Here is a 24,811-nt window from a genome sequence, read left to right on the forward strand (position 1 = left end):
AAAAAAAAAAAATGTTTTTTAAATTAAAATAAATCTAATAATAATAATAAACAACAATTTTTTTAAAAGTCCCCCGCCCCTGTGCGTCGCCACGTAAACACGCGTCGGGTGCACCTACGCATGAAAACGACGAACGCGCTACACATGTTGGGTATCGCCACGCACGCCGGAGTGAGAGCAATAATTCTAGGGCCAGTATTTTGGGGTATCTCTAAAATGATGCGTCTTCTATGGACTTTTTGGGGTACCTCAGTTTTTCGCCATTTCACGGACGCACGCAATTTGTAACCTCGGCATGTTGGGTATAGTTTTACTCGTTGTAACCTCATATTTTATGTCATTAAAAAAATTGGTATTTTTTTGTTGTGTTTTGGGGCATTTAATTACATTTTTCACTAAATGTACATGTTTGGGGGGTTTTAAGTCATTTTCATGCCTAAAATGTGGAATATAACATGGGTGCAAAAAATGAAAAAAAAGGCCTCAGTCATGAAGGGGTTAATATAACTAGTACAGTTTTGGTGACATGTTGACCTTAATCTAGAGATGTGTCCTGTTTGTTTATTGCTTGTATTGAGTATTTATTTCTTCTCCTAGGTGATGGGACAATGCTTCTCGCTGCCAGTAAGGTGCTGGACAGGTTCAAACCAGTCATCGGAGTAAATACTGATCCAGAGAGGTAACGCCTATATTGTGATTCCTAAAAAATTTATTTACACACATTTTATCTTTGTAGCGGTTGGTCAGGAATTCCCTTTTAAAGATATGTAAAAAGAAAATGCTGTGTGAGTAAGTTGGGATGGAATTGGCCATTGCCCAATGCATTTATCATCCTACTTCTAGGTGTAATGACTCTGTGAACAGGTTCTGTCCTAGAGCTCGTTTTTGGCAAAAACAAAAAAAATGACATTCCAGGACTTATTAACAGATCTTGCCCATATAATTTTACTTTTATAGTCGATTACTTTAAATTAACTCTGATAAAAAGAAATGGGCAGTCTTCCCTGTAAAGAAAAATATTCATATCTATCCGTCCCTCTGCTGCGAAGCTCCTCTGTCTTCGAGAGATGTGATTTGGGGAAGAAGCTTTGTCATCCAGAATGCTTCCCAGAGTGTTGGATACCGCTGCATTCTGTGGTTCCTCCCTCTGGTCCCTACATCACTATTGTGTCCTGTGGTGATGTATGGTGGAGCAGGAAGAACCACTGAGCACGGGGGGGGAGGATACAGGCATCCAGTGTACCAGATGTTAGACGTTGCAACATGCTTATCTCTTTCAAGACTGACGTTTTGCGGTGTGGATGTTGGGAGTGGTGACTATTTTATGCTTATCTTTGAAAGAAGGACTTTTTAAATTATTTTTAAAATAGTGACAGTCACTTTGAATACCTCCTAAGCCAGGGGTATGCAACCTCTGCACTCCTGCTGGACCTACAAGTCCCGGGAGGCATTGCAAGACTATAACAGGCATGAACCACAGTGGTAGAGACATGAGAGAATTTGTAGTTTCACGACAGTTGAAGTGACGTGCTGGCCTACCCCTGTTTTTTAGATCATTACTACAGGGTATAGTGTCACCTACAGGAGTAGCAGGCCTGCCCCTGCTGATGACCAAAACCCTCTATACTGTGAAACATGTTCCGTTTATGGCATAGTGTCCAGAAGTCTCCATATTTGGTCCTTCATCAGGTCATGGCTGTTCTACATTCTAAGCCATTGGAGCATCTGTAACTTCAGTGATGTAATATTATCAACATCCATTTTTTTAAGTGCTTTAAGATTTAATTGGACATAGGTTTTTCTTTTGTGATTTGGTCCATGGTGGTGTTTTTTTTTTGTTTTTTTTGTTCAAAGGTAAAAATACAATATTTTGCGGTAATGCATGCTATGTGTATTTGTGTTCTGCAGTGACGTTCTTTGCGATGCACCATAACGCAAGACAATGCACTACCATGTGTTGCAACGTGCTTCAATGCAACAATGGTGCAGACACTTTTTTTTTTTAATGCATTGTGGTGTGTTTTCTAGTCTGTTCAAACAAATAAGCTGCATAAGGCGTATTATTGCACCAGACCACAGTGGTTTAAATGGGCCCTCAATTGGGGTTTTTTAATCTTCTACGGTGCTTCTTAAAATGTAATAGAAGTAAAATATATTTAAAAAAGTAAAAATACATATATATATATTATACACTGTATATATAATTTAATTTTATTTCATGCTGTGTTTTTCACTTTATTGTGTGTGTTGTGATTTTTTTTTTTTTCTCCAAGGTCTGAAGGACACCTCTGTCTGCCGATGCATTACACCCATTCGTTCCCAGAAGCCCTGCACAAGCTTTATCGCGGTGAGTTCAGGTAGGAGTCTTGTTGTGCCTGTAGCTGAAGTTTCCATGACCTTCAGGTTGTTGAAAGGAAAACATTTCTGGAACAGTTGTCACAATCAAATCACTGTGGTCTAGACTGAATCTAAAACCCAATTTTTAAGGGCTTGCCTTTTATTGGTAGACAATTGTGTATATATAAAACAAACTCTTCTGACATTGTTTTTACCAATTTATAAGTCCTGTATGTGCACTGAACTTTGCACAGCTCCTCTCTTGTGTGGTTTGCTTTGAATAACATTGCGTCATGGAGACTATAGTTTCTATGACAATAAAGATACATTCCTCTTTAGTGAACAGGGGCTGGCCGGGGACTGTAGGCGGGCCGCAGGGGCTGGCCGGGGACTGTAGGCGGGCCGCAGGGGCTGGCCAGGGAACAAACATCTCCTATGCATTCTATTTTCACTGTCAGTGCTTCCTGGTGAAGTGATGACTTGTAGCACATGATTATTTCCTTACTAGCAGAAGGGCCATCTGCTCCAATCTGAGCTACAGTGTAACCCTAGTTTATATAAAAGTACTTTACCTTTGCAACGTTCCATAGAGTAGTAGGTATTGAGAGGCTTGCCTGTTGAATTTAATGTACTCTGGTCAAGGTCACCACAAACAGAGTACTGTGTGTCTTCACTAGGTGGCAGTGGCGACAGCGAATCAGACTTCACCTTGAAGGCACCGGGATCAATCTCACACCTGTAGACTTGCATGACCAGCAGCTAAGCCTGGAACAGCATAGCAAGGCCCATAACACTGGAGGTCATCAAGAGCAAAGTAAGGTGAAGAACCAACTCTTTATAGTAATGCGCCTGTATTTAGGTTGTGTGATATTTACTTAAATGGATTGTTGAAAAAATTAAAAGGCAATAAATATCTAATGTAATAATCGGATATAATTGTCATCGCTCACAATGCAGTAAACTAGATTTTATTTGCTCGAATGAACTTTGCATGCAAATTTTTTTTTTTTTTAATGCTTTTATTAAAAGCGACAATACACACTTAAATCACATACATGTGAACTGTTTCAACTTTTAAAAGATTGACATTCTGGATGGCCAGTAAGTGATTCGGCACCTTGTGCCAGACAGTATTGCCCCGCCAGGTACACTAGTATTTCTGACAGCCGCTGTTACCGTTTTCCTTCTTTAATGGCCGGCTGGCTATCAGTAGCACCGCATTGTCCTATCTGCAGGCAGGTGAAAGAAGAAGCTGTAATGGTGAGTTGTGTCGCCTGTCTGGTTACACAGCATTGCCAAAGGTGTGTGAATCGCAGGACTGACTGCATCTGATTTAGAATATAAATAGAGTTTTACTTTAATGCAGCATTTAATATTGTATGTAATGTACATCTAATCTTTGCTTTGGCTCAGATACTTTTTAAATTTTCGTATGCTTGTTTTTATGTCTAGTACATCTTGAAGTATTTCTATTGTGAAACGTTTAGGCTTATTTCAGGGAATGTCTAAGTGTGTTCTAGTCTCAATGTACCTGGTAGATTGCTATGCAGTACTATTGAAACAAGGAGAGACAAAACTGAACACTTCACATTGAAAGGAAACCTGTCCTCATTTATTTACATAGCACTGACAATTTACACAGCGCTTTACATAGTGCACATTCACATCAGTTCCTGCCCTCAAGGAGCTTACAATCTAAGGTCCCTATACACATAGATACAGAGCCGATTTTGGACAGGAACCAAACCTTCTAGTATGTCTTTGGAGTGTGGGAGGAAACCAGAGTACCCGGAGGAAACCCAAACAAGTACAGGGAGAACATACCAACTCCTTGCAGATATTGTCCTGACGGGGATATGAATGGGGGATCCCCAGTGCTGCAAGGCACCCTAACTGCTAACCACTGAGCCACTGTGCTGCCCATTACATAGGCTGCCATTGCTGAACTAATTTTAAAGTGGCAATATACTCAGGAGTTAAATCTTAAAAATGCATTCAAGTCCCCTAGATATTAACAACATTGTATCGTATTTGTGTATCAGTCGCCTGTTGATCCTCAAATCATCTCTGAATTCATGCTGACACTGTCCTTCCTTCTGGAGGGGGGCTACTTTTGTTCCCCATGGTCCCTGTGTGTGTTGTAACGTAGTCACCGCTTCAAGCTCGCTCCTGTGATGGACTACAATCTCCATACAAATTAGTAAACTAAACGTGAGATTGTAGTCCATCACAGGAGTGAGCTTTGAGCGGTGACTACAACACACACACGGGGACCATGGGGAAGAAAAGTAGCCACCCTCCAGAAGGAAGGACAGTGTCAGCACCAATTCAGAGATGATTGGAGGGTCTACAGCCGAGTGATACACAAATAAGATACATTTTTGTGAATAGTTAAGGGACTTGAATAGATTTTTAAGATTTACCTCCTGTGTTTACTGTCACTATAAGTGTTAGTTGTCTGGTTGTCATGCTTCTACTTTGTCTTAATATACTTGGTTACAATAAGTATGGAGAGGATTATTTTGGATTTTCTTTTTCTGCATGTATGTCCTGGGTCACTGACTAGCATTTTGAAGGGGCGACATTCTGTGTAGCTTGCAGCTCTGCCATCTAATGCATTTTATTATATTTAGTGCTCTAGTACCTTCATCTCTCCACGCTGGCTTTGTTTGCTCAGGTGTGAAGAGTGAAGCTGTACAGCACAGCAGTAGTAGAGCACTTGTATTCCACATTATTGTGTCTTCCCCCACAATGATGTAACATAAGGAGAGTGATCCCCATTATTTGAGAAAATCCAAGTGAGACTGTCTGAGCTGGCCGTAATGAAATTTGCACATGTAGTTTGGCAGTTCCAGTCCAGAATACACTTCTACACAGATTACAGAGGCTGTGTCGGGACCATATTAAAACTGTACAGTGACAATGTATATAAATACTGTATATACATCTGAAATAGGATACTAATTTACAGACTGTGGTGTTTAACATCAATATGATGTAAGGGTCTTCTTTAACTGCATCATGCATGGAGATTTGTGCCCAGAAGTTATATGATGCAGAGTACGGTGAAGCTGGCAATTTGCATGAAAAGATCATTTTAATCCTGTTCTTCTAGTAAAAAGTCTCATTCATGTCATGCAGCATCAGCGGAAGTTTCTGGACCTTGCTTGTTACCTATAAGAGCACTGAACGAGGTATTTATTGGAGAGTCGCTGTCATCCAGGTAATTTAATGTCAATGGTTTGTTATTTCTTATGGGCAGTCCTATCTATCTATCTCTCTCTCTATCCATCCACACAATTCAAGGACCGTTTAAAGAAACAGGCTGCACCACCATTATTTTTTTGTTAAAACCTTATTGTCCACTGAGCAACAACTTACCAGACACAGGCTCCTCCCCTTGAACATTTTGCCCAAACCCAGGTATTAATCATAGAGGCCACTACAATATAGCCTATTGTTTGGGAAAAATGCTTCAGAGGAGCCACCTGTGTCTGGATGGACAGATGCTCTACATACTGCACATTCACATCAGTCCCTGCCCTCAAGGAGCTCACAATCTAAGGTCCCAAACTCACATGCATACATACAGTGTCCATTTAGACAGGAGCCAATTAACCTGCCAGCATGTCTTTGGAGTGTGGGAGAGAACATGAAAACTAGTTGCAGATTGTGTCCTGACCAGCAAGGCAGAAGTGCTAACCACTAAGCCACTGTGCTGCCCACACTTACATGGGGAATGCTGTTTGAGCCTTTGGCATCCATGGCTGGTTCGTTTACAAGCCCATCTTGTCAGCCTGAGAGGGGAGCTCCAGATTTGTTTTGCTCTATTCAGTCCATGACATCTCAATATATTTTTATTGTAATTCAGACATTGTGCAAAAAAGAATTGTGCTGTCTGTTTTTTTTCTCTGCATTTGTATCCTAACTCGTGTATTTGGTCTGCTTACTAACATCACGCTTAGCTTGTGCTAGGAATCATTTTCTGCCCGTAATCATCATCTTCTGGTTTTCTATATCATAACAGAGCTTATAAAAGCACAAAGTTCTTTCCCTTCCCTCTAAAAGCTCTTTCTATCAAGCGTGTCCCTTTTATAATTGTCTTCTTAGAGGTCATTATGACACTAAACTACACTTGATTGTTGAATTATACTCTTTACCTGCCGTGTAGCTCGAGGTAGTAGTCTGCATTTCACATCTGTACATATATAGATACGATGGGTCTTGTAAGACCAGGCTGCATGGGAGGTATAGCCGGCTCATGGAGTGAGCTCTAGGAGCTGTGGTTGAGGTCAGGAAAGTTGCAGAATCTGCAAAATGTGGTCATGTTCCTTATGCTATACAAGTGTATCGCACAACAGAAAGAGGTAGGCCACAACTGTATGTGCATCGTATTTGGTTGACCAATCTGATGTATTTCCCTTATCTGAAAGCTTCCATCAAAGAGCTCCTTTGTAACACTTTCAGGTGTGTTGTATAGTATACCCCCTGCTGTGCATAGTGGTTTCACCTAGTAACCCCTGATGGTCACTACAGGATACAGTTGTGTATTGGTTGTTGGGAAGAACCAGAATGCTCAGTGGGAGACAAATAATCCAACCTTTTGATATAGCAGGGTCACCCAGAGCTCTTTGAGATGGAAGATTTAACATACCTCCTAGATAGGCAAATATTCCCTTTCTGTTACAGGGTTTTGTTCCCCTCGTAGCGGGATCATTTCAAGCAGTTTGTTAGAGTTCCTCTTTAAGATACCAAGAATCTAATGGTTGAAGTGAAATAGTTCAGGTTCAAACCATAGGATATCAAGTTTACTGAAGCCAATGCCATCTGTGCAACTTTCAGTGCAGCCCAAACATAATGAAAGTCTGCTATACATTCCCTCATCATAAGGCTGCACAGTCATTGTATCATTGTATGGCTTTTGCTGCTTGGATGCAATGCTCTGTGTACTCTGATATCCGTATACACTGCTGTAAGGTTTGCACACCTGATACACACTTATATTCTGTCCCATTCAGGGGGAACTATAAATTCAGCAAACCACGTTTTACCTTCTCGCTTCATAGGGCCTCCTACTATGAGATCTCTGTGGACGACGGCCCCTGGGAGAAGCAAAAGAGCTCTGGACTGAATGTGTGCACAGGGACTGGATCCAAAGCCTGGTAATTTGTTTGTAGGGTGTGCTTCACCCAGGCATGAATGTGTTTGTTTGTAGGACCAGGTACAGTGAATGTATAAGATAGAAGTAGGAAAGAGTCTGAAAGTAGACACTGACACACTGCCTGCGCATTGCAAAAGTTATTGTAGAGAAGATACTAGAATATCTCTCTACCTAACTGGCACGGAGCTCATATAAGTGGATGACCTCCACCAGGAGAACAAGTAGATGTTGTCTTGTCCTAAGGTCCAAGGGAAATCAGCCTGCACATGAACCGTACTCTATGGACTGCTGACCTCTTTGGAGGTTGGGTGCACACTGAAGCTCCTAATTGAGGTCACCCAGTGATCTCAGGTCTGTAGTGGGTGTTATAAATTGCCAGAGGGAACATTGTTTAAAAGAGAACTATGGGGTAAGTGTTTTTCCCCATTGTTCGGTTTAGGGTCACGGGAAGACATATACTAAGCTCCTCCCGTGACCCAAAGCTCCGTATATAGCAGGCTATTGCCGGGGCCGAGTAGATCCCACCAATACTTACTTTATGCGCCCAGCTGCGTGAGTGACAGCTGGCTCTGCCTATCTAGAGGTAGAGCCAGCTGTGCCAGTTCCGTTCCTCCAATCAGCGCTGGAGGATCAGAAGGGGGAATCCCCGCGGGGAGTGGTCACTTACAGTCACCGCACTCTGCAGAGATATGATCGGAAAGTGAGCGAGCGACGGTATGTGTTCACTCACTCCCTGATCAATAGAGCCGACCTGTGACCGCTTCTTTGTCACAGGTCGGCTCTAACTATGAGGATGAGTGGAAATCACTCACCTCATTGTTCTCCTTTAGATATAGTTCTCCTTTTAAAGTTAACCGAAATATAAGCTGCTCAACTTGCCAACTGCTGCAGACTCGCCACATCTGGATGTCCAGAGCAGAGCCCGAGTGATGAGGCAACTGTCATGAGCCTGTTTTCAGGTAGAACTTCTTAGAAGTCTGGAGCAGAAGGTTTAATTAAGGGGGGTGTGAAAGAGGTAGAGGAGGGTTTGTATTAACTACCCTGGGTACCGGTATTCTTAGAAGCGTTAAGATAAATATATATTGTATGTAGATAAAGATGGAAACAAGTCAAGGCTTCCACTTGGATAAAAAAAAGTGTATTGATTTGCCTTCCCCTTGCATGAAAAAAACATTCTGTCCGTATCATCTGCATTGCTTCCTCTGCTGTGAAGAGTGCAATTTGTAAAAACTTGACCAGTGTTTTATATTTTAGAATGAACCACCTGACCCACCACCACCACCACCACCATCATAATCACCATCACCTCTGCATTTTGCCAATTTACAGCTCGTCCTAATTTCTGTGCCCATTTGTCAGACATGCCAAGGTCCTCGTGGGAGTGATCTATAATGACGGCAGGCTAATTTCTCTCCAGCTTTGGACTGCATGGGGCTTTCGAAGCTGTGAGAGAGCAATGGCAACAAAAATGCTAAAGCTGGGTATATACGGTTAGGAATGTTTATTATATGTTCATGTGACTTTCTAATAGTTAATGGGGTCAAATCAAGGATCGTTTTTGACCGCTAAGCAAAAAAAAAAGCCCTGCTTCTACCAAGATGGCCGCCTCCACTCAGCGACACATTGCAGCACAAGACATAAGTCAGTAGTGGGGGAAAGATCACGGACAATACTGCTGACTGGCACTTTGCCCTCTCCTTCCGCGGAGCAAAGCTTCCAGAGTTTAGTTCTTCTTTAACATAATCGTACCTATAAATAGAATTGATTTGACCTGTTGAAACCCAGTGTCTGTTTACCTTTAGGAATATCCTGAAGATTCCCGATACCCGACCTCTATTTTAACCACCAAACTTTATTGTGCTCCTTGGTATGTGTCCTTCCTGTGTGGCTAAGTCTGGAAATTAATGCTGATTTATATCTGGACAATTAAATGATTCTGCACTCTTTGTAATCGCGCAACATTTTAAAGCTGAATCACTCAATGTACACCGTAGGGCTCGCAGAAGGAAATGATTGACTGCCGTTTGTATTCTCATTACAACTTGTTCATGTTTCAGGTCTTACAATATCAACAAGATGGCGCCACAGGCGGTAGAAGAAATACTTCAAATTGGTAAGTGGATTTAACGTATACAGGACAAGTGTGTTATAGTATAGACAGTTTGTGTCTTCTATAGTACTGGTACTATAGACACAGAAAGGAAAAGAACGGGGCTTTTAGGGTACCACGTGACAAAAACCAAGCAATTACAACATGATAAAACAAGGTTTCTTTATTATATAAAGTTTAAAAAGACATAATTAATATGTACGCATTTCAAAGAAGGAAAGAGCAAACTGATCTCCAAATGGACTATTCCAGACTTCTAATCTGAGGATAAATGACCATAACACACACATTTGATGTAATATACTCTTGTACTCATATAGCACATACATGCCTCTTATATCAGGAATAGTATTTTTTTCTCAACGAGATAAAGTTGATCGTTCCCAGAGAGTAGCAAGCGGCGCGTGCCCGGCCAAGCCAGCAGAGCAAGAGCCCAAGATCGAGGCGTGCCCAAGGACATAAAGGACCCCCCGCCCCCAAAATAAAGGTGGTGGTGGGGGAAAATGTGACAAGTGGACAACCATCCAAAACTGTAAGGTCTCCAAATAAGCCCCCAAGAATGAACTACAAGGAGCGCAGTCCGCAGTCACCGCTGAGCCGTCAGTGTCCGTGAGGCCGCACAGCAATGGCTGCTTACAATATAGCCAGTGTATGCCTTTTATAATATTGCAGACAATAGATAATGTGGTCTATTTATAACCAATTTGCAGAGCCATTCACCCTATGAATCTGTCTGAGCATTTATTCTAGACGCAAAAAGAAACGTTCTCTGTAGATTTGTTTTTCCAGTCAAATGTATGTAATGCAATGTTGTATTATAGCCACTAGATGGAGCAAAGGAAATACTTCTCAAATACTCCATCTTGTGGCCACAATACAGTATTACATACATCGACCTGAAAATCTAAGAACAAACATTCAGAAAGGTTTGTAGGGCAAATGGCTCTGTAAATTGGTCATAAATAGACCCCAATGTGGCACGGCAAGAATTCCCATTTTACAGTTTTTAAGATGGAAAATGTATGTTATTTGGTATCCAAAGCAGCCACAGTTAGGTAAATATGGGGCCAATTTTGTACTAAAGCCTGACCTTCCCTTATTGTAGTATTTTGGATTGAAAGGGGAAGCGGGAGCACCCAGAGGACGCACACACGCACACAGACACACATGCTGCCTGTAGATTGGTTTGTTGGTATTTTGAACCCAGGACCCGGTACAGATGCCACCAATGAAGAGTCCTCGATCTGTGCTTTAATTGTTTTTATACATTTTTCAAATACAAAACAGATGATGTTGCTTATGGAAGTTATAACATGGTTTCATTCTCCAATATAAGCCCATACAAGCAGGTCACACACAGCTCAGTATTCCAATGTATTCTGTGATTCTCTATAGTGAAAGTAGAGGGACCCCAAACATGAGGTGTCCTATCCTCTCCATGGAGGAATCACAGATACACCACTTCAGCCGAAGTGTCTTTGATTTGAAGGTCAGGTTCCTGTAATCCCTGGTACAATTTCCTATCTCCTGTCACATATGTATCACTCCTTCCACTTTTGCGCAGCTCATCAGTCATTTTGTTTTTTATCAGTTAAAAGGCACAAGAGCCTGAATGTGACATTGGATGACGACTTCCTAGAGAGAGGTGAGTGTGCGCAGATTTCACACGGATTGGCATTCAAAGCAATCAATGTAAACAGGGAAAAAGTTATCCCAAGTTCAGGGGTTCCAGATTTTTACCTCCCAGTTTAAATAAAGCCGGCCAAATATATAATCCGATTGGTAAATCTCTGTGATCTCAGCGTTGTAGTGTATGCTTCTTCCTGATTGGATCAAATGTGAATGAACGGTTTCGGTAGGCCCTTGCACTGCATATAATTCTTTTTATTATTCACCTTTCCAGATAATTGTAATGTTTCTACTTTGAACTAAATGGGATTTGTTGTCATTTTATGTTTGCTGACCTACACAAAATAATCCATAATGTTAAAGGAGAACTATGGAGTTAGGGTTTTTCCCCATAGTTCTCCTTAGGGTAACGGGAGGACACAAACTAGCGTCCTCCCGTCACCCTAAGCTCAGTATACCTCGAGCTACAGCTCGCGGTATACTGAGACGCCGCAGCTGAAGCAGATCCCGACAATTATGTCTGGATCCGCCCAGCTGCGTGAGTGACAGCGGGCTCTGCCTATCTAGAGGCAGAGCCAGCTGTACCCTCCCCCGTCCGTTCCGCCAGTCAGCGCTGGAGGATCGGGGAGGGGGAAATCCAGCTGTGACAGGTTCGAGAGGGGAGCGAATGCCGGTATGTGTTCGCTCACCTCCCAATCTACTGAGCCGACCTGTGACAGTCTCATTGTCACAGGTCGGCTAGAACTATGAAGTGAGGGGAAATCACTCATCTCATAGTTCTCCTTTTAAAGCCGAGAAAAAAATCTTCTTGTATCTCAATTATTTACAGATTTCATTCTCCCTTTTCCTTGAACCCCTATAAGCCGTCTTCACATTTCACATCATGAGTTGAATGGCACTGGCCCATTTGCAAATAGTAACACATGAATTAAAAATAAATACATCCAGGCACTATTTCATAAAATTGTCCATCCCAGCCCCACTCACAGAAAACACATTTAAAAGACAGCTATAGACAAACCTTTTCTTAGGCTATAGTTTTGTTTAGGGTCACAGGAGTATATTTAATGTCCTCCTGTGACCCAAAGTCAGCATATATCGGGCTACTGCTTGTTATACGCTGACAGCAAAGTTTTGCTTAAGTCGGGACAGATCCGAACAATGTTGTCGGGATCCACCCCTCTGCCTGACTGACAACAGACTCTGCCTCCCTAGACCTAGACCGGTCCCCCCTCCCCCCGTCTGTCACTAACAGTCACCGATCTCTGCAGAGAGAATCCATCCTGAGTGATCAGCCATTTGTGATTGCTCAGTTCTCAAGCTATAGAGCCAACATGTGACAGCTGCAGTGCCACACACCAGCTCAGACTATTGGGAAGAGTTCTCCTTTGTGCAACTGAAGCCACTAAACCAAAGTGCAACTGTGTTTTTTTTTTATTTAAATAAATCCCTGTCTGTGTCCCTATTCTGGAGATTCACCCTCTGTCTGTGTCCATATTCTGGAGATTCACCCTCTGTCTGTGTCCCTATTCTGCAGATTCACCCTCTGTCTGTGTCCCTATTCTGGAGATTCACCCTCTGTGTGTCCCTATTCTGGAGATTCACCCTCTGGGAAATGTTCCTATGGGGACACTAGTTCTTATAACCCTGCTGACCACCAGGGATTTCCCTCATTTTGGCTATCGTACAGGAAATGAAGGGAAATCTCCCCGGTAGGACACAGATGGCGAACAAACCTAATGCGGTATAACTCTCCCTTATTCTATCCAAGTAAAGTGGAAAAACTTTTGGCTTCAGTTCTACTTTTATTTTTTTCATTTTCTGATGTGAAGCTGCAGTGTGCAGAAAGAGTCTTTTTTTTCCCCCTGATTTTGTAGTAAAATACCCAACATTCATTCTATGAGGGGCTAGCAGGAGGAGGGTCCACTGAGCTGCTGCACGTCACATCTGAGCGGCTCGCTGAACTTCATGTCCCATTATTACCGTGTTTCCCCGAAAATAAGACACTCTTATATTTTTTTGAGCTCAAAAAAACACACTAGGTCTTATTTTCGGGGTAGGTCTTATTTTTTTTTTAATATACAACAATCCGCACTTATTCATGTAGAAAAATATGGTGATCAGGGCAATCAGGGGTGCCGTACCTTTCCAAGAGCAATTTGGTAACCAATTGCTGGCCAGAATGAGCGAAGCGCACTTTCACTATGGATTCCTCACAGGCGGAGTGCATTTGGTATCACTCATGACAGGAGCCGACGCCATAGAGGAAGCATCAGCTTATGCGGCTCTGCTGCCTCCGGTGCCGCCTCACTTCCTCTAGCACTGGCTTCATTGGCACCGCTCTTTCTCTCCTGCGGCTCTTCAAGTTCCCCCTTATGCCACCACCGGCCCTGGGAATGGTCACAACTAGGTCTTATTTTTGGGGTAGGTCTTATATTTTAGCAATTCCCAAAAATTGTACTAGGTCTTCTTTTCGGGGTAGGTCTTATTTTTGGGGAAACAGGGTACCTGGGCCTCCTGTGACATTGGTGTGCAGTCACTGAACGCCCGCCATGCCAGTCATTTGATGGGGATGGTTCAATTACGGGAGATCTTTACAAAGCATGTGCCCACTGCCAAATGTGATGACAGCCGTGCAGTCCTTTGGGACTACAATGGGGATGTTACACAACCAGTCCATGTGCACTCTAGGAAGAACAGTGGCTGGTCATAAGAGCCAAGAAAGCCTCCCCAGCAGCCTGTGGTGGATCATATCCGAGATGTCATTTGTGAATATTAGGAATTGATCACGTTGGGTTCAGGGTCAGGCCGGCAGCTTTACATACGGAGGCTTTATAAACTGACTGGAGTTGGGCTATAAATAAATGTCTTCCATTCTTTGCTGTTCTCATTAATATTCGTTTTGTCGTTTTTATAGTTACCAATGAATACAACGACTCTTTGATATTCAACCCAGAGGAGCAGAAGATGTTCTTCAGTGTTCGGGAGCCAATCGCCAACAGAGTTTTCTCTAGTAGCCACCCTTGTGGATTTACCTCCAAGTAAGTGTTGCTCTTCAAGCCAATCGAATGTCGCGTAGTTCAGAGTCGTTATAGAGAATGCTGGGCTGGAATAAAAACATTCGGACTGCTCTGCATTCTTCATATTTTTGGGGTATTAGAAAAAGGTGGTTTCTGTTTGCAGCTAATGGGCTGTGGGAAACCTTTTCATGAATTGGCCTCCAACTGCTTACCAAGTAGAGGGGTACACCGGGCTGGTACAAGATCACTAAATGGCTGTAACCCCTCTTGTCCCAGTCCACTTAAAAAGGAATCTATCATTTTAGGCAGAAGTGATGGAGTCTAAGGGCCCAAGATGGAGAATTCCACCATTACAGCGGACACTCTTGTTATCCCTTTACCAGCATGTTCCTTGTTAGTACTGAAGCCATTGGAATAGTTTGACAGTCAGGGCCAGGGGACTAGAATTTTCAGGAGAGGTTATCAATTGTAGCCTATGTTTCCTTAAAGTAGAACTGAAGCCAAAACCTTTTTTATTTTTGCTTTGGATAGAGTAAGGGAAGGTTATAGTCACCCATCTGTGTCCCATTAGGGAGATGTATCTTTACTTCCTGTCTGAAAGTCACAAGAGGAAGTAAGGGAAGTGTCTGCTGGTCACCAGAACCAGTATCCCCATTGGAAGACTTCCCATCTATTCCTGTCCTGATGACGATTTAACATTTTGGGACTTTCTTTCACTTTCTGTGATGATGGTCACCATGACAATTGGGTTTTATTGCGGTCTGTGTCCATTTAGGGATATTCACCCTCTCTGAGGACGGTTGTGATCCCTCTCCAATCTATCCAAAACTAAAAAAAGAAACGTTGCACTTTAAGCACAGAGAATCAGCAGGACAGCCAGCCAAGTAGCATTTTCAGGAGTTAACCAATCTAATGCATTTCTTTCATGACTGCTTTCTTTTAAATCCTTCTCACTGTTTTTTGGGTTTTTTTTTTTTTTTTTTTTTTAACTTGGTGCTGATGGTGTTAAAGTGTGTCTAAACCCAAAATGTAACATACTGCACCTTACCAGTCATTGGAGGGTGATCCTGCCAGTAACACACCTCCTGTCCTAGGGTGACGACACTTACTCATGTCTGAGGAGAGACGTCGCCCTAGGACAGGAATTGTTAAGCTGGCCATACACTGTAATCGGCAGACTGAACAAAGATAATATTAGATTCCTTCTGATTCTCCTGATCGAGGAATCTCCCACTGTTTGCATTGTACTCTGATGGCTGTCGCTGTCAGAATACCTGAACAGAGCTAGCAGCTGATTTGTCTGCTAGCTCAGTTTAGCCGAAGGTTTCCCGATTGGCTCCTTCAATCAGCTGACTGAGGGATGCTGGCTGAACAGTGCCAACAGCGGCACCCACTGTGTGAATTTCGGCCGCCCTTTGATGAATTTGTATTGTGTATGGCCAGCTTTAGGGCTACATAACAACTCTACATCTCCTCCTCTCCATATGTGGGAGGTGTTCTGTAATCCTTCCTGGAACTGCAGAGTGCACAGCACAGCTCTATGTAACAGAGCAAAAGGGGCCAAATAAGAGAAGTTAATTGTTGGGGCTTATGTACACTGTCATCCTTTTTTCTAACATGCATGTATATCTCACAGGGTGAGCGTGCGATCACGATGCTGGGATGCTTGCATGGTGGTAGATGGAGGAACGTCTTTTGAGTTCAACGATGGCGCCATTGTCTCTATAACCATGGATAAGGAGGACGCACTGTGCACGGTACTTCTGGACGACTAGCCATAGAAGACAACACAAAGCTTCAGCTGCAGGAGAGCACTTAATGCTGCCACGTATCCCTTTCCCCAGCGATAACACTCATCTCAGGACACTAAAACACAACTCTGTTATCCGTTCAGCATTACTGACCAGAAACCTGCGAGATGATGACACTAGCACCCTGCAGACTGAACTCCTCTGCAGATCTGATCACTTGTGTGGGCGCCTACAATGCTGTTCAAGCTGTGACTGTAGATGTCCCCTCAGCCGCGCCATATACTGTCCAGCCTCACTGATGCCAAGCTCACATGACTGCTGTAACGCCCAGTCATTGGACACTTGTATATTTGTAAAAAGGGATGTACTATTGCCACCTCTGATGCAATTGCGATAGCTTGTCTGCTTTTTGCATCAAGCTATTTTTAGCTGTTTAAAGTTGCTTTTTTTTTTTTCTCGGGGAAACAAGCATTGGACTTTGGGGCCAGTGTACCAACTGATTTCTACTGCCTCCTAATGACAGCTTTTTGATGGCAAATCTAGCGACATATAAAAATCTATCCATTATTTGAAGTATTGAGTCATTTCTGTCATTCAGTGTTTTGTGGTGAAGAGATTTAGATACCCGTGGGATCTGGAAGACGAGAGCAGGTGCTGGGACTTGATAGGCTGGAGAAGCACTGAGCTACTTTTACCATATTGACGTCCATTGTGGCCTTGTTCACACGGACCTCAGCTGGTAGAAGAGCAGTGTGTATCCTGCAAGCTCCACAGCGCTTTCATAAAAGACTCTTAGTATCATCAAGCTCCAGTTTTGGAAGGTTAAAGAGACCCTGTCCTCAGCTTGAAGTGCAGGTAAAAGCGCATTTTAAATGAGCATTTGCAGCTTTTTTTTTCTCCCCTTTTCCATAATTTATATTTTGTTCATTTGCAATGTGTCTTTGGCCTTCATTCACACGAGAAACGGCCGGCCCGTACAGATCCGTGTGGCGTGCACGGCCGTATCGGGCATGCAGCAGCCTGTCCTTTTCTATAGGAGTACGCCGCCCTACGCTCACCCGACCTGCACGTCCGTAGTCTGACAGTATGGATACTGTCTGCGTCTGAGCAGGGACACCCACACCCGTACAGGGCGCACTCCCATAGAGAAGGACAGGCTGCTGCATGTAATCACACGCAGCACCTGTCCTTCCTGGGAGCGGCCCGATACGGCCATGCACGCCACACGGATCTGTACGGGCCGCCCGTTTCTCGTGTGAATGAGGGCTAAATCTCGCTAACAAATTTAGCGAGTGTCTAATTTCTGTCTTTGCCCCTCACCTCCCTGCATAACTTATATGTAGCTGCATGGGAAGGTGTGAGGGAATTTTATAGAGCAGAGGTAACCAAACTTCAACCATCCAGCTGTCGTAAACCACAAATCTCATCATGCATCTGCCTCTCATGTCTGTGGCTGTTAGAATCTTACATTGCCTCATGTGACTTGTAGTTCCACAACAGCTAAAGGGGGACGTTTGGCTGCCCCTGCTATAGATTGACAACTCCATCTGCTGACCTTATGCCCAATATGGCGGCACCAAGCAGAAGACTCGGGGCTTTAAGATATTTTTCAAGGGAAGGAATATTGTTGAAGGTAGTGACAGGGTCTCTTTAAGCACAGCTTAACATTCACAGGAAGCTTGTTGGCAGCCTGCTAAATTCTGGTATAAAGTGACCTCCCGATCCATACTAGACCCATTAGGTCTGGTAGGAAAGTTAAGGGGGACCCCAAGTTCAGAATGTATAGGGTTCAACCCCACCGACCCCCCCCTTCCCCCCCACCACCGTCTGGTAGGAATTTGAGGGGGGAAAAAACCCCATCAAATTCCTAACTAGACCCTTAATCTGAGCACAGGGCAAGAAGGGGGACGAGCGAGTGGCGCCCCCTCCACACACTGGAAAAGCTCCTTGTTCCTGTGCCAAAGGGGTTCACTTTTACCTCCAATCGCTTTTTAAAAAAAAATAACCTAAGGTAGTGTCAAAATGACGCCGTCTCACCTCCGGTAAGGGCAAAAGTCCCTTTTTGTAATTGGGGTTCTGCTCACCAGCACTTACGGCAGCTAGCTCTGTCTATCGGAATGGAAGAGACAGTCACACGAGACAACAAATGACAAGCATCACGTATGAAATGAGAAGCAACAGTCATCTGATCCACACAATAAAATGGGGCAGGAGGGGGGCATGGTGGATTCATGTCAATGGCACTGCGCACACGCACTCACAAATGCTCTCTGTTCCAGTGCAATGTGATCAGAACAAGCATGTACTATTAGAGGAACGCACAACCATTACTTTCTGATGCTGAATGAATCGGTCACAGCCCAGCTACATGCCAATGTTTCTGATAACGCAAGCATACATGAGGTGTATTGTATTCATGAGCTGAATCTATGTGCTATGTTCCTTAATCCAGGAATGAAGGATTGTGTGCCCCAGGCACCTAGATAAGTGTCACCAATGTCTGGCCGCTGTATAACTTTCATAAGGGACGCCACTCCTCACTGAGGGAAAACTACATCATCAGTATTCAGGGGGGGAAAAAATGTTTCTTCCTCAAGCCTAAGCAGCAATAAAGAGGAGAGCTCCCCCATGTGGCCAATGTGTGAAGTACATAACATATAACAAGCACAGGTCACCATAGCAAAAACCTCAGAGGCCTTGAAATGTACAGGCCACATGTGACCAGAAGAACCAGAAACCACACCGACACCAATGTCAATGATGTTTCTCTTGTGATAATAAGACACAGAGTAGGAAAGGAAAATTCACTTTCGCAGTGTCCTGCTAATGAGAATTTTGCTTCAGACTCAACGGCCCCAACCAACATAAGCAACAAAAAAAAAATAGGAGGTACCGCAACCACCTGTTGCAGACAGCAGAAGAATGGCTGTAAAATAGTTTTGTTTTTTTTAAAACACAGGATCTCTCTGTTCTCCCCAATAAGAGATATGAAATTGAGGGCAAATAAACAAAGGAAGCAAGAGTGCAAACTGCTGCGTCCACTTTCACCGTCGATAGAAACGCACTACACTGCTCGGAGGAAACTAGAAAAATGGACTGCACATGATGCGCAGTAGATGAAAAACAAGATGCGTCATCAAATTGAAGTCCCGGGCTCTTAAAGAGAGCAGGAAAAGTAAATAAAATCAGCCAAACTCCACATAAAAAAGGCATTTAGCCAAATAGTATTCTAAAGGCACGCAGCCCAAGTAAATAAAAAGGATGGAAATACCCAACCGTATGAACATGAGCCGAATACATTTTTTTCCCCCACAGCCCTGTTCCTGATATAACAGAAATCCTCAGGTTAGTGCTGGCATCACTGCTAAATGATGAAAACAGGAATACCGCAGGACGAAGCATAAGTACTGAGACCAGAAACGACCTGATTCATGACAACTGGAGAAACTTCCAGGATTGAACTTACCTGGTAAGAATCTCAGTTTTGTCAGCTAGTTAGACTCCCGGGATTTATTAATATCCGGTATGAATCAACCAGCAGCTCTATGTAGTAGAATCTTCAACATAGAAACAAAACAATAAAGCAGAAGAGATAAGGCACATATACTGTGTTATATATATATATATTTCCTGTCTCACCTCATGTCGGCACACCAATGGGTTAACTCCGCCCCCGCACCCCTACAATCTAATCTAAAGGGTTACAGGCGGCAGGGCTGGGTAAGTGCGGCTCATGGTGACGTTCGTTTCAGGCTAGACGCTGTCTCTCCCCTCCGGTCGGCATATGCGTTCCAGGGTGGAGCGCACGCCTTCCTCCCTGGCCGTGTACTGTAGCGGAAGCCGCGGTTCATCTGCGTTCCAGCAGGATTAGGGTCCCGCCCCTTCCTGCCACTCTCGGATTGGTTCAGGTGGTTGCAGGGGGCGGGCCGGACGGCGGACCAGCGTGGAGCGCACACCGAGGCTCACAGCTGGCTGTTCTCAACGCTGACAGCCTAGGGCAGCAGTGCTTTATAAGCTGGCTGTCCCCCAGAGAATTGACTGTACTCTTCACTAGGAGATTATTGAAGTGATGGATTCTCTCTCTACGCTGTCTATTGCCAGGTAAAATCCTGTAGTGATCGCTGCTGCAATCGTTTCGGTCATATATAACCAGGTGTTTATCTATCTGCATGTATGTTTTCTCTAGTAAGCCACCATGAGCCCAGGTAGCCCAGTTCAACCGGCACAAAGTTCGTCAGAGAGGTATGAGATATATAATTTTTTTTATGTTCCACTTGTATAAAAGAGTTGGCAAACGACGCAGCTTCTGACTCACAGGATATCAAGGCTTATATCCAGGAAGCAGTAGCAGAGGGTATCGGAGTACACGAGACTTAGTACCTCGGCAAAACGGCGAAGAGAGAGAGAGAGAGAGAGAGAGAAAGACCCGTGGAGGAGGCAACCTCACAAGAGTCGGAGGACTCAGAGGGGGACAGGGATAAAGTCCATGATGAGGCATTTTCTTTTGATTTTGCGCTGGTTTCTCCCTTTATATCCGCTATCAAGCTTGCGCTTGACTGGGAGGAGGATCCCGTCCCCGTTAGCAAACAGAGAAGGTTTTTTCCAAACTTTAAGAAGGAGTTACCTACCTTTCCTCTCTTCTTTAAGATCAAGGAGATTATTGAAGAGGAATGGACAAGGCCGGATAGGAAGGGAAAATTACCAAATCGTATTTCAAAGTTGTATCCATGTCGGCCATCTGATTCCGAATTATGGGATAATTCTCCCAAGGTGGATGCGGCCTTGCAAAGGCTGGCTAGACATGTGCTTCTACCATTAGATTACTCTGTCTCTTTTAAGGATACCATGGACAGGCATCTGGAGGTGGATTTAAAGAAAATATACGCCACGGCCGGAGCTTCATGCAGACCCGCGGTTGCATTATCCTCAGTCAGCAAAGCTATGAGGGTGTGGATTTCTGGCATCGAGGAGGCATTACTGTCAGGGGTGCCAAGAGAGAAGATTGTGGAGTCCTTGGGTGACTTAAAGATGACCTCAGACTTTGTAGCAGAAGCTTCGGTGGACTTAGTACGTTTGTCAGCGCGACTGATATCATTCTCAGTGACAGGCCGCAGGGCTCTATGGTTGAAGCACTGGTCAGCGGACGGCGCATCAAAACAGGGGCTTTGCGCTATTCCCTTCGCTGGGAAGGTGATCTTCGGGGCTCCTCTGGAGGAGCCTATCAAGCGAGTGACAGGGGGTAAGTCTGGGTTGCTCTCGCAAGATAGAGACGCCAGCAGCCCTTTCGGCAGAAGCGACGTTTCACGGAGCCATATCGGGAGGCCAGGTCTTACCGACCCGGAAGAGAGTTCTTTCGTAACGCATGGCGAGGAGGTCGGGCAACCTACTCTAGGGGTGCCAAGGCAGGGCCAAAATTATTCTGAAATAAGGCCCGCCCTGTCGCCGATGGTGGGAGCTCGGCTGGCTTCCTTTGGGCAGATATGGGCGGACACTATTCAGGATCCGTGGGTGTTAGAGATTGTGAGAAGCGGCTACAAAATAGAGTTTGTCTCCATACCGTCAGATCACTTTGTGCGAACTCATATCCCAGCGTCTCAAGAGAAAAGAACTTGTCTACACGAATATATTCAAGAGTTGCTGCACTCGCAGGCCATTCTGCCCGTACCAGAGCAGCAAAGGGGTCAGGGCGTACATTCCCCTCTTTTTCTCGTGCTTAAAGTCTCAGGTGGATTCCGGCCAGTCCTCGACTTGAAGAGACTGAATCGGTTCGTCGGGTTGGAAAGGTTTTGCATGGAATCGATAGAAACCATCAAGGGACTGGTGAGACCAGGAGATTGGATGCTCACGGTGGACTTGAAGGATGCCTACTTCCATGTCCCGCTAGCAAACTCCCACCAGAGGTTTCTGAGGTTCGCTGTGAGTCACAGGCATTATCAGTTTCGTTGCCTTCCGTTCGGCCTCTCCTCAGCTCCCAGGACGTTCTCCAAAGTGTTTGTGTCAGTGATTGCCATTTTAATTTCAGAGGGTGTAAGAATATTCCATTATCTGGACGATGTCCTTCTGTTGGCTCAGTCGCAGCAGCAGATTCTGTGGCACAGACGGCTGGTGTTGAGAACATTTCAGCAGTATGGCTGGTTGGTAAACTGGCAGAAAAGCCAGCTGAGGCCGGCACGGGCCATACAGTACCTAGGGATGATTTTCGACTCAGAAGCAGCAAGGATCTTCCTGCCAAGAGTGAAGGTCTCTCGCATCATCCGGCTGGCCACACTACTCATGGCATCGGCTACTTGCACGGCCCATCGGTGTCTCTTGTTTATAGGAGTCCTTTCCTCTTCAATTCCAGCTGTCCCTTGGGCACATTGGCATATGCGCCATATCCAATACTCCTTTCTACAGCAATGGGACAAACAATCTTTAGCCCAGTTAATCTTCCTCCCGAAGGTGGTCAGAACCAGTCTGCAATGGTGGTGCAATCCTCAGCATTTGTTGAAGGGCAAGAATCTTCAACCGGCAGATTGGATCACGCTGACATCAGATGCCAGCCTCACAGGATGGGTAGCCCATTGCCTGGGGCACCAGGTTCAGGCAAGGTGGGCGTCTCGGAGACCAGGACACTCGAATGCGTTCGAATTACAAGCAGCATTCGAGGCGCTCAAGGCTTTTCTCCATCTTGTCCAGGGTCGACGGGTCCAGTTGCGGATGGACAACAAGACGGCAGTGTCTTATGTGGTGCGGCAGGGAGGCACAAAAAGCTCCTCTTTGCTGAAGATTGCTTCAGTCCTCTTTCCATGGGCAGAATTGCACCTTCTGGATCTGACGGCTTCTTATCTGCCAGGAACGGAGAATCAGCGGGCGGACAGGCTGAGCCGGCAGTTTGTAGATCCCCACGAATGGTCCGTAAATCCACGGTATCTGTGGCCATTCTTCCGTGAGTGGGGGATTCCGTGCATAGATCTCATGGCATCCAGGGACAACTCTCAGCTCCCGAGGTTTTACTCCCGTTACTTCTGCCAGGAGGCTCTGGGTCAGGATGCCCTGTCCCTTCCATGGCAGTTCGACAGTGTCTACGTTTTTCCTCCCACTCCGTTGATTCTGCGGACTCTACAGAAGATCGACAGGGAGGGGATTCTGGCCATTGTCGTCCTGCCGTGCTGGCCAAAGAGGCAGTGGCTTCCTCTTTTCATGGAGTTGCTGATCGAGACCCCGAGATCCTTGCCCCTGCGGAGGGAAATTCTCCTTCAGGGCGAAGATCGCCACCCGAATGTGGCACCCCTGCATTTGATGGCCTGCAGATTGAAAGGAAGAGGTTGCAGAGCCTGCAGCTCTCGGCATCGGTGGTAGAAACTCTGTTGAAGGCCACGAAGCCATCAACTAAAATGACTTATCATAGAGTCTGGGAAAAGTTTCTCACTATAGCGGCACAGAGAGGGTGGCCGTCTAGTAACCCGACGGTAGGGCACATCCTGGAGTTTTTGCAGTCAGCCCTCGACACAAGCGCTTTCATTCCGAAGTGGGATCTGCCCTTAGTTTTGAAGGCATTGTGAATGGCTCCATTCTATCCTCCATCTTCATGTTCTCTGTATCACCTTACCCTCCTGTCAGTCTTCCTCATAGCGGTGGTATCCTCCAGGAGGGTTTCAGAGCTGCAAGCATTTTCCTGCAAAGGGCCTTACTGTCAGATATTTCCAGACCGAATAGTGTTACGGCCTGTGCAGTCTTTTCTACCGAAGGTTTCCTCAGTATTTCATTACAATTGGCAATCGGTCCTCCCGGCCCTACAAGGGGAGCTGCTCTCTTCTGCAGAAGAATATCTAGGGAGAGTGGATGTGGTGAGCATACTTTCCACCTATTTGCTGAGGACTGAAGGTTTTCGGTCCACTGAAAGGTTATTTGTGATGCCTGGAGGTCCGAGGAAGGGAGCAGCTGCTTCCACGAAGATCCTATCCACATGGGTGGTTAAAGCTCTTCAACTCTCTTATAAGTCAGCGGGTCTTCCCCCTCCACAGGAGGTCAGGGCTCACTCCACAAGGTCAGTGGCTACATCTTGGGCAGCTTACGCAAAAGTACCAGTAGAGGGAGCCTGCAAGGCGGTCGTCCGCAAATACCTTCATTAGGCATTACCATGTCGATGTATGTAGCTCTGTGGATTCAGCCTTTGGGGCATCTGTACTCTCGGCAACGGCTTCCAGGAGCTAAATAAATATATATTTTTGGCATGAAACCCTCCCAAGTGTATTTGTTGCTAGCTATGTCCCATTGGTGTGCCGACATGAGGTGAGACAGGAAAACGGAAAATTGTTATCACATACTTACCGTAATTTTCCTTTTGTGGCTCACCTCATGTCAGCATAGCTACCCTCCCATGCCTTCGCTCGACGTGCTATGGAACACGTGTGTGGTGGGAAGGGGGGATTTTATACTCTAGTTAGGGGTGGTCCTATATGGGTCCGGGAGCGGAGTTAACCCATTGGTGTGCCAACATGAGGTGAGCCAGGAAAGGAAAATTACGGTAAGTATGTGATAACAATTTTCCGTTTATATATATATATATATATACACACACACACACACACATATAAATAAAGCATCCATTCCCAATGACACGAAGCAAAACTGGCAGGTGGGAGGGGTTTCCTAGTCTCCATTTCTCCTGGAGGCAGCAGCATAATCCTACTTCTTAGAATTATTCAGAGCTGTGTCCCTCAACAGACTAGAGAGAAAAGAGGCATTCTCTGAGTAGAAGTTTAATTTTTGGGGAGACCACTGGATGGAGATGTGGCTGGCAGAGTTTACATCAGTATCT

At 44.8% G+C, this 24,811-nt stretch overlaps 1 protein-coding gene across 2 annotated transcripts in view; it reads left to right on the forward strand.

Annotated features, from left to right (window-relative positions):
- The window catches only part of NADK2 (NAD kinase 2, mitochondrial), a 29,431-nt gene extending 12,890 nt beyond the window's left edge, over positions 1–16,541 (forward strand). The window contains exons 4-12 of one of the 2 annotated variants that reach the window (XM_018568261.1): positions 598–679; positions 2,274–2,357; positions 3,015–3,151; positions 5,479–5,560; positions 7,356–7,499; positions 9,556–9,611; positions 11,200–11,253; positions 14,155–14,278; positions 15,894–16,541. In XM_018568261.1, coding sequence (XP_018423763.1) covers positions 598–679; positions 2,274–2,357; positions 3,015–3,151; positions 5,479–5,560; positions 7,356–7,499; positions 9,556–9,611; positions 11,200–11,253; positions 14,155–14,278; positions 15,894–16,032 — 902 coding nt within the window. In that variant the 3' untranslated portion in view covers positions 16,033–16,541. The remainder of the gene's footprint in view (positions 1–597; positions 680–2,273; positions 2,358–3,014; positions 3,152–5,478; positions 5,561–7,355; positions 7,500–9,555; positions 9,612–11,199; positions 11,254–14,154; positions 14,279–15,893) is intronic. The other variant, XM_018568262.1, reaches the window with a different exon arrangement.
- Positions 16,542–24,811: the final 8,270 nt, after the last annotated feature.

The sequence above is a fragment of the Nanorana parkeri genome, unplaced genomic scaffold (assembly GCF_000935625.1).
Source record: "Nanorana parkeri isolate BGI_ZX_2015 unplaced genomic scaffold, ASM93562v1 scaffold1163, whole genome shotgun sequence".
NCBI lineage: Eukaryota > Metazoa > Chordata > Amphibia > Anura > Dicroglossidae > Nanorana > Nanorana parkeri.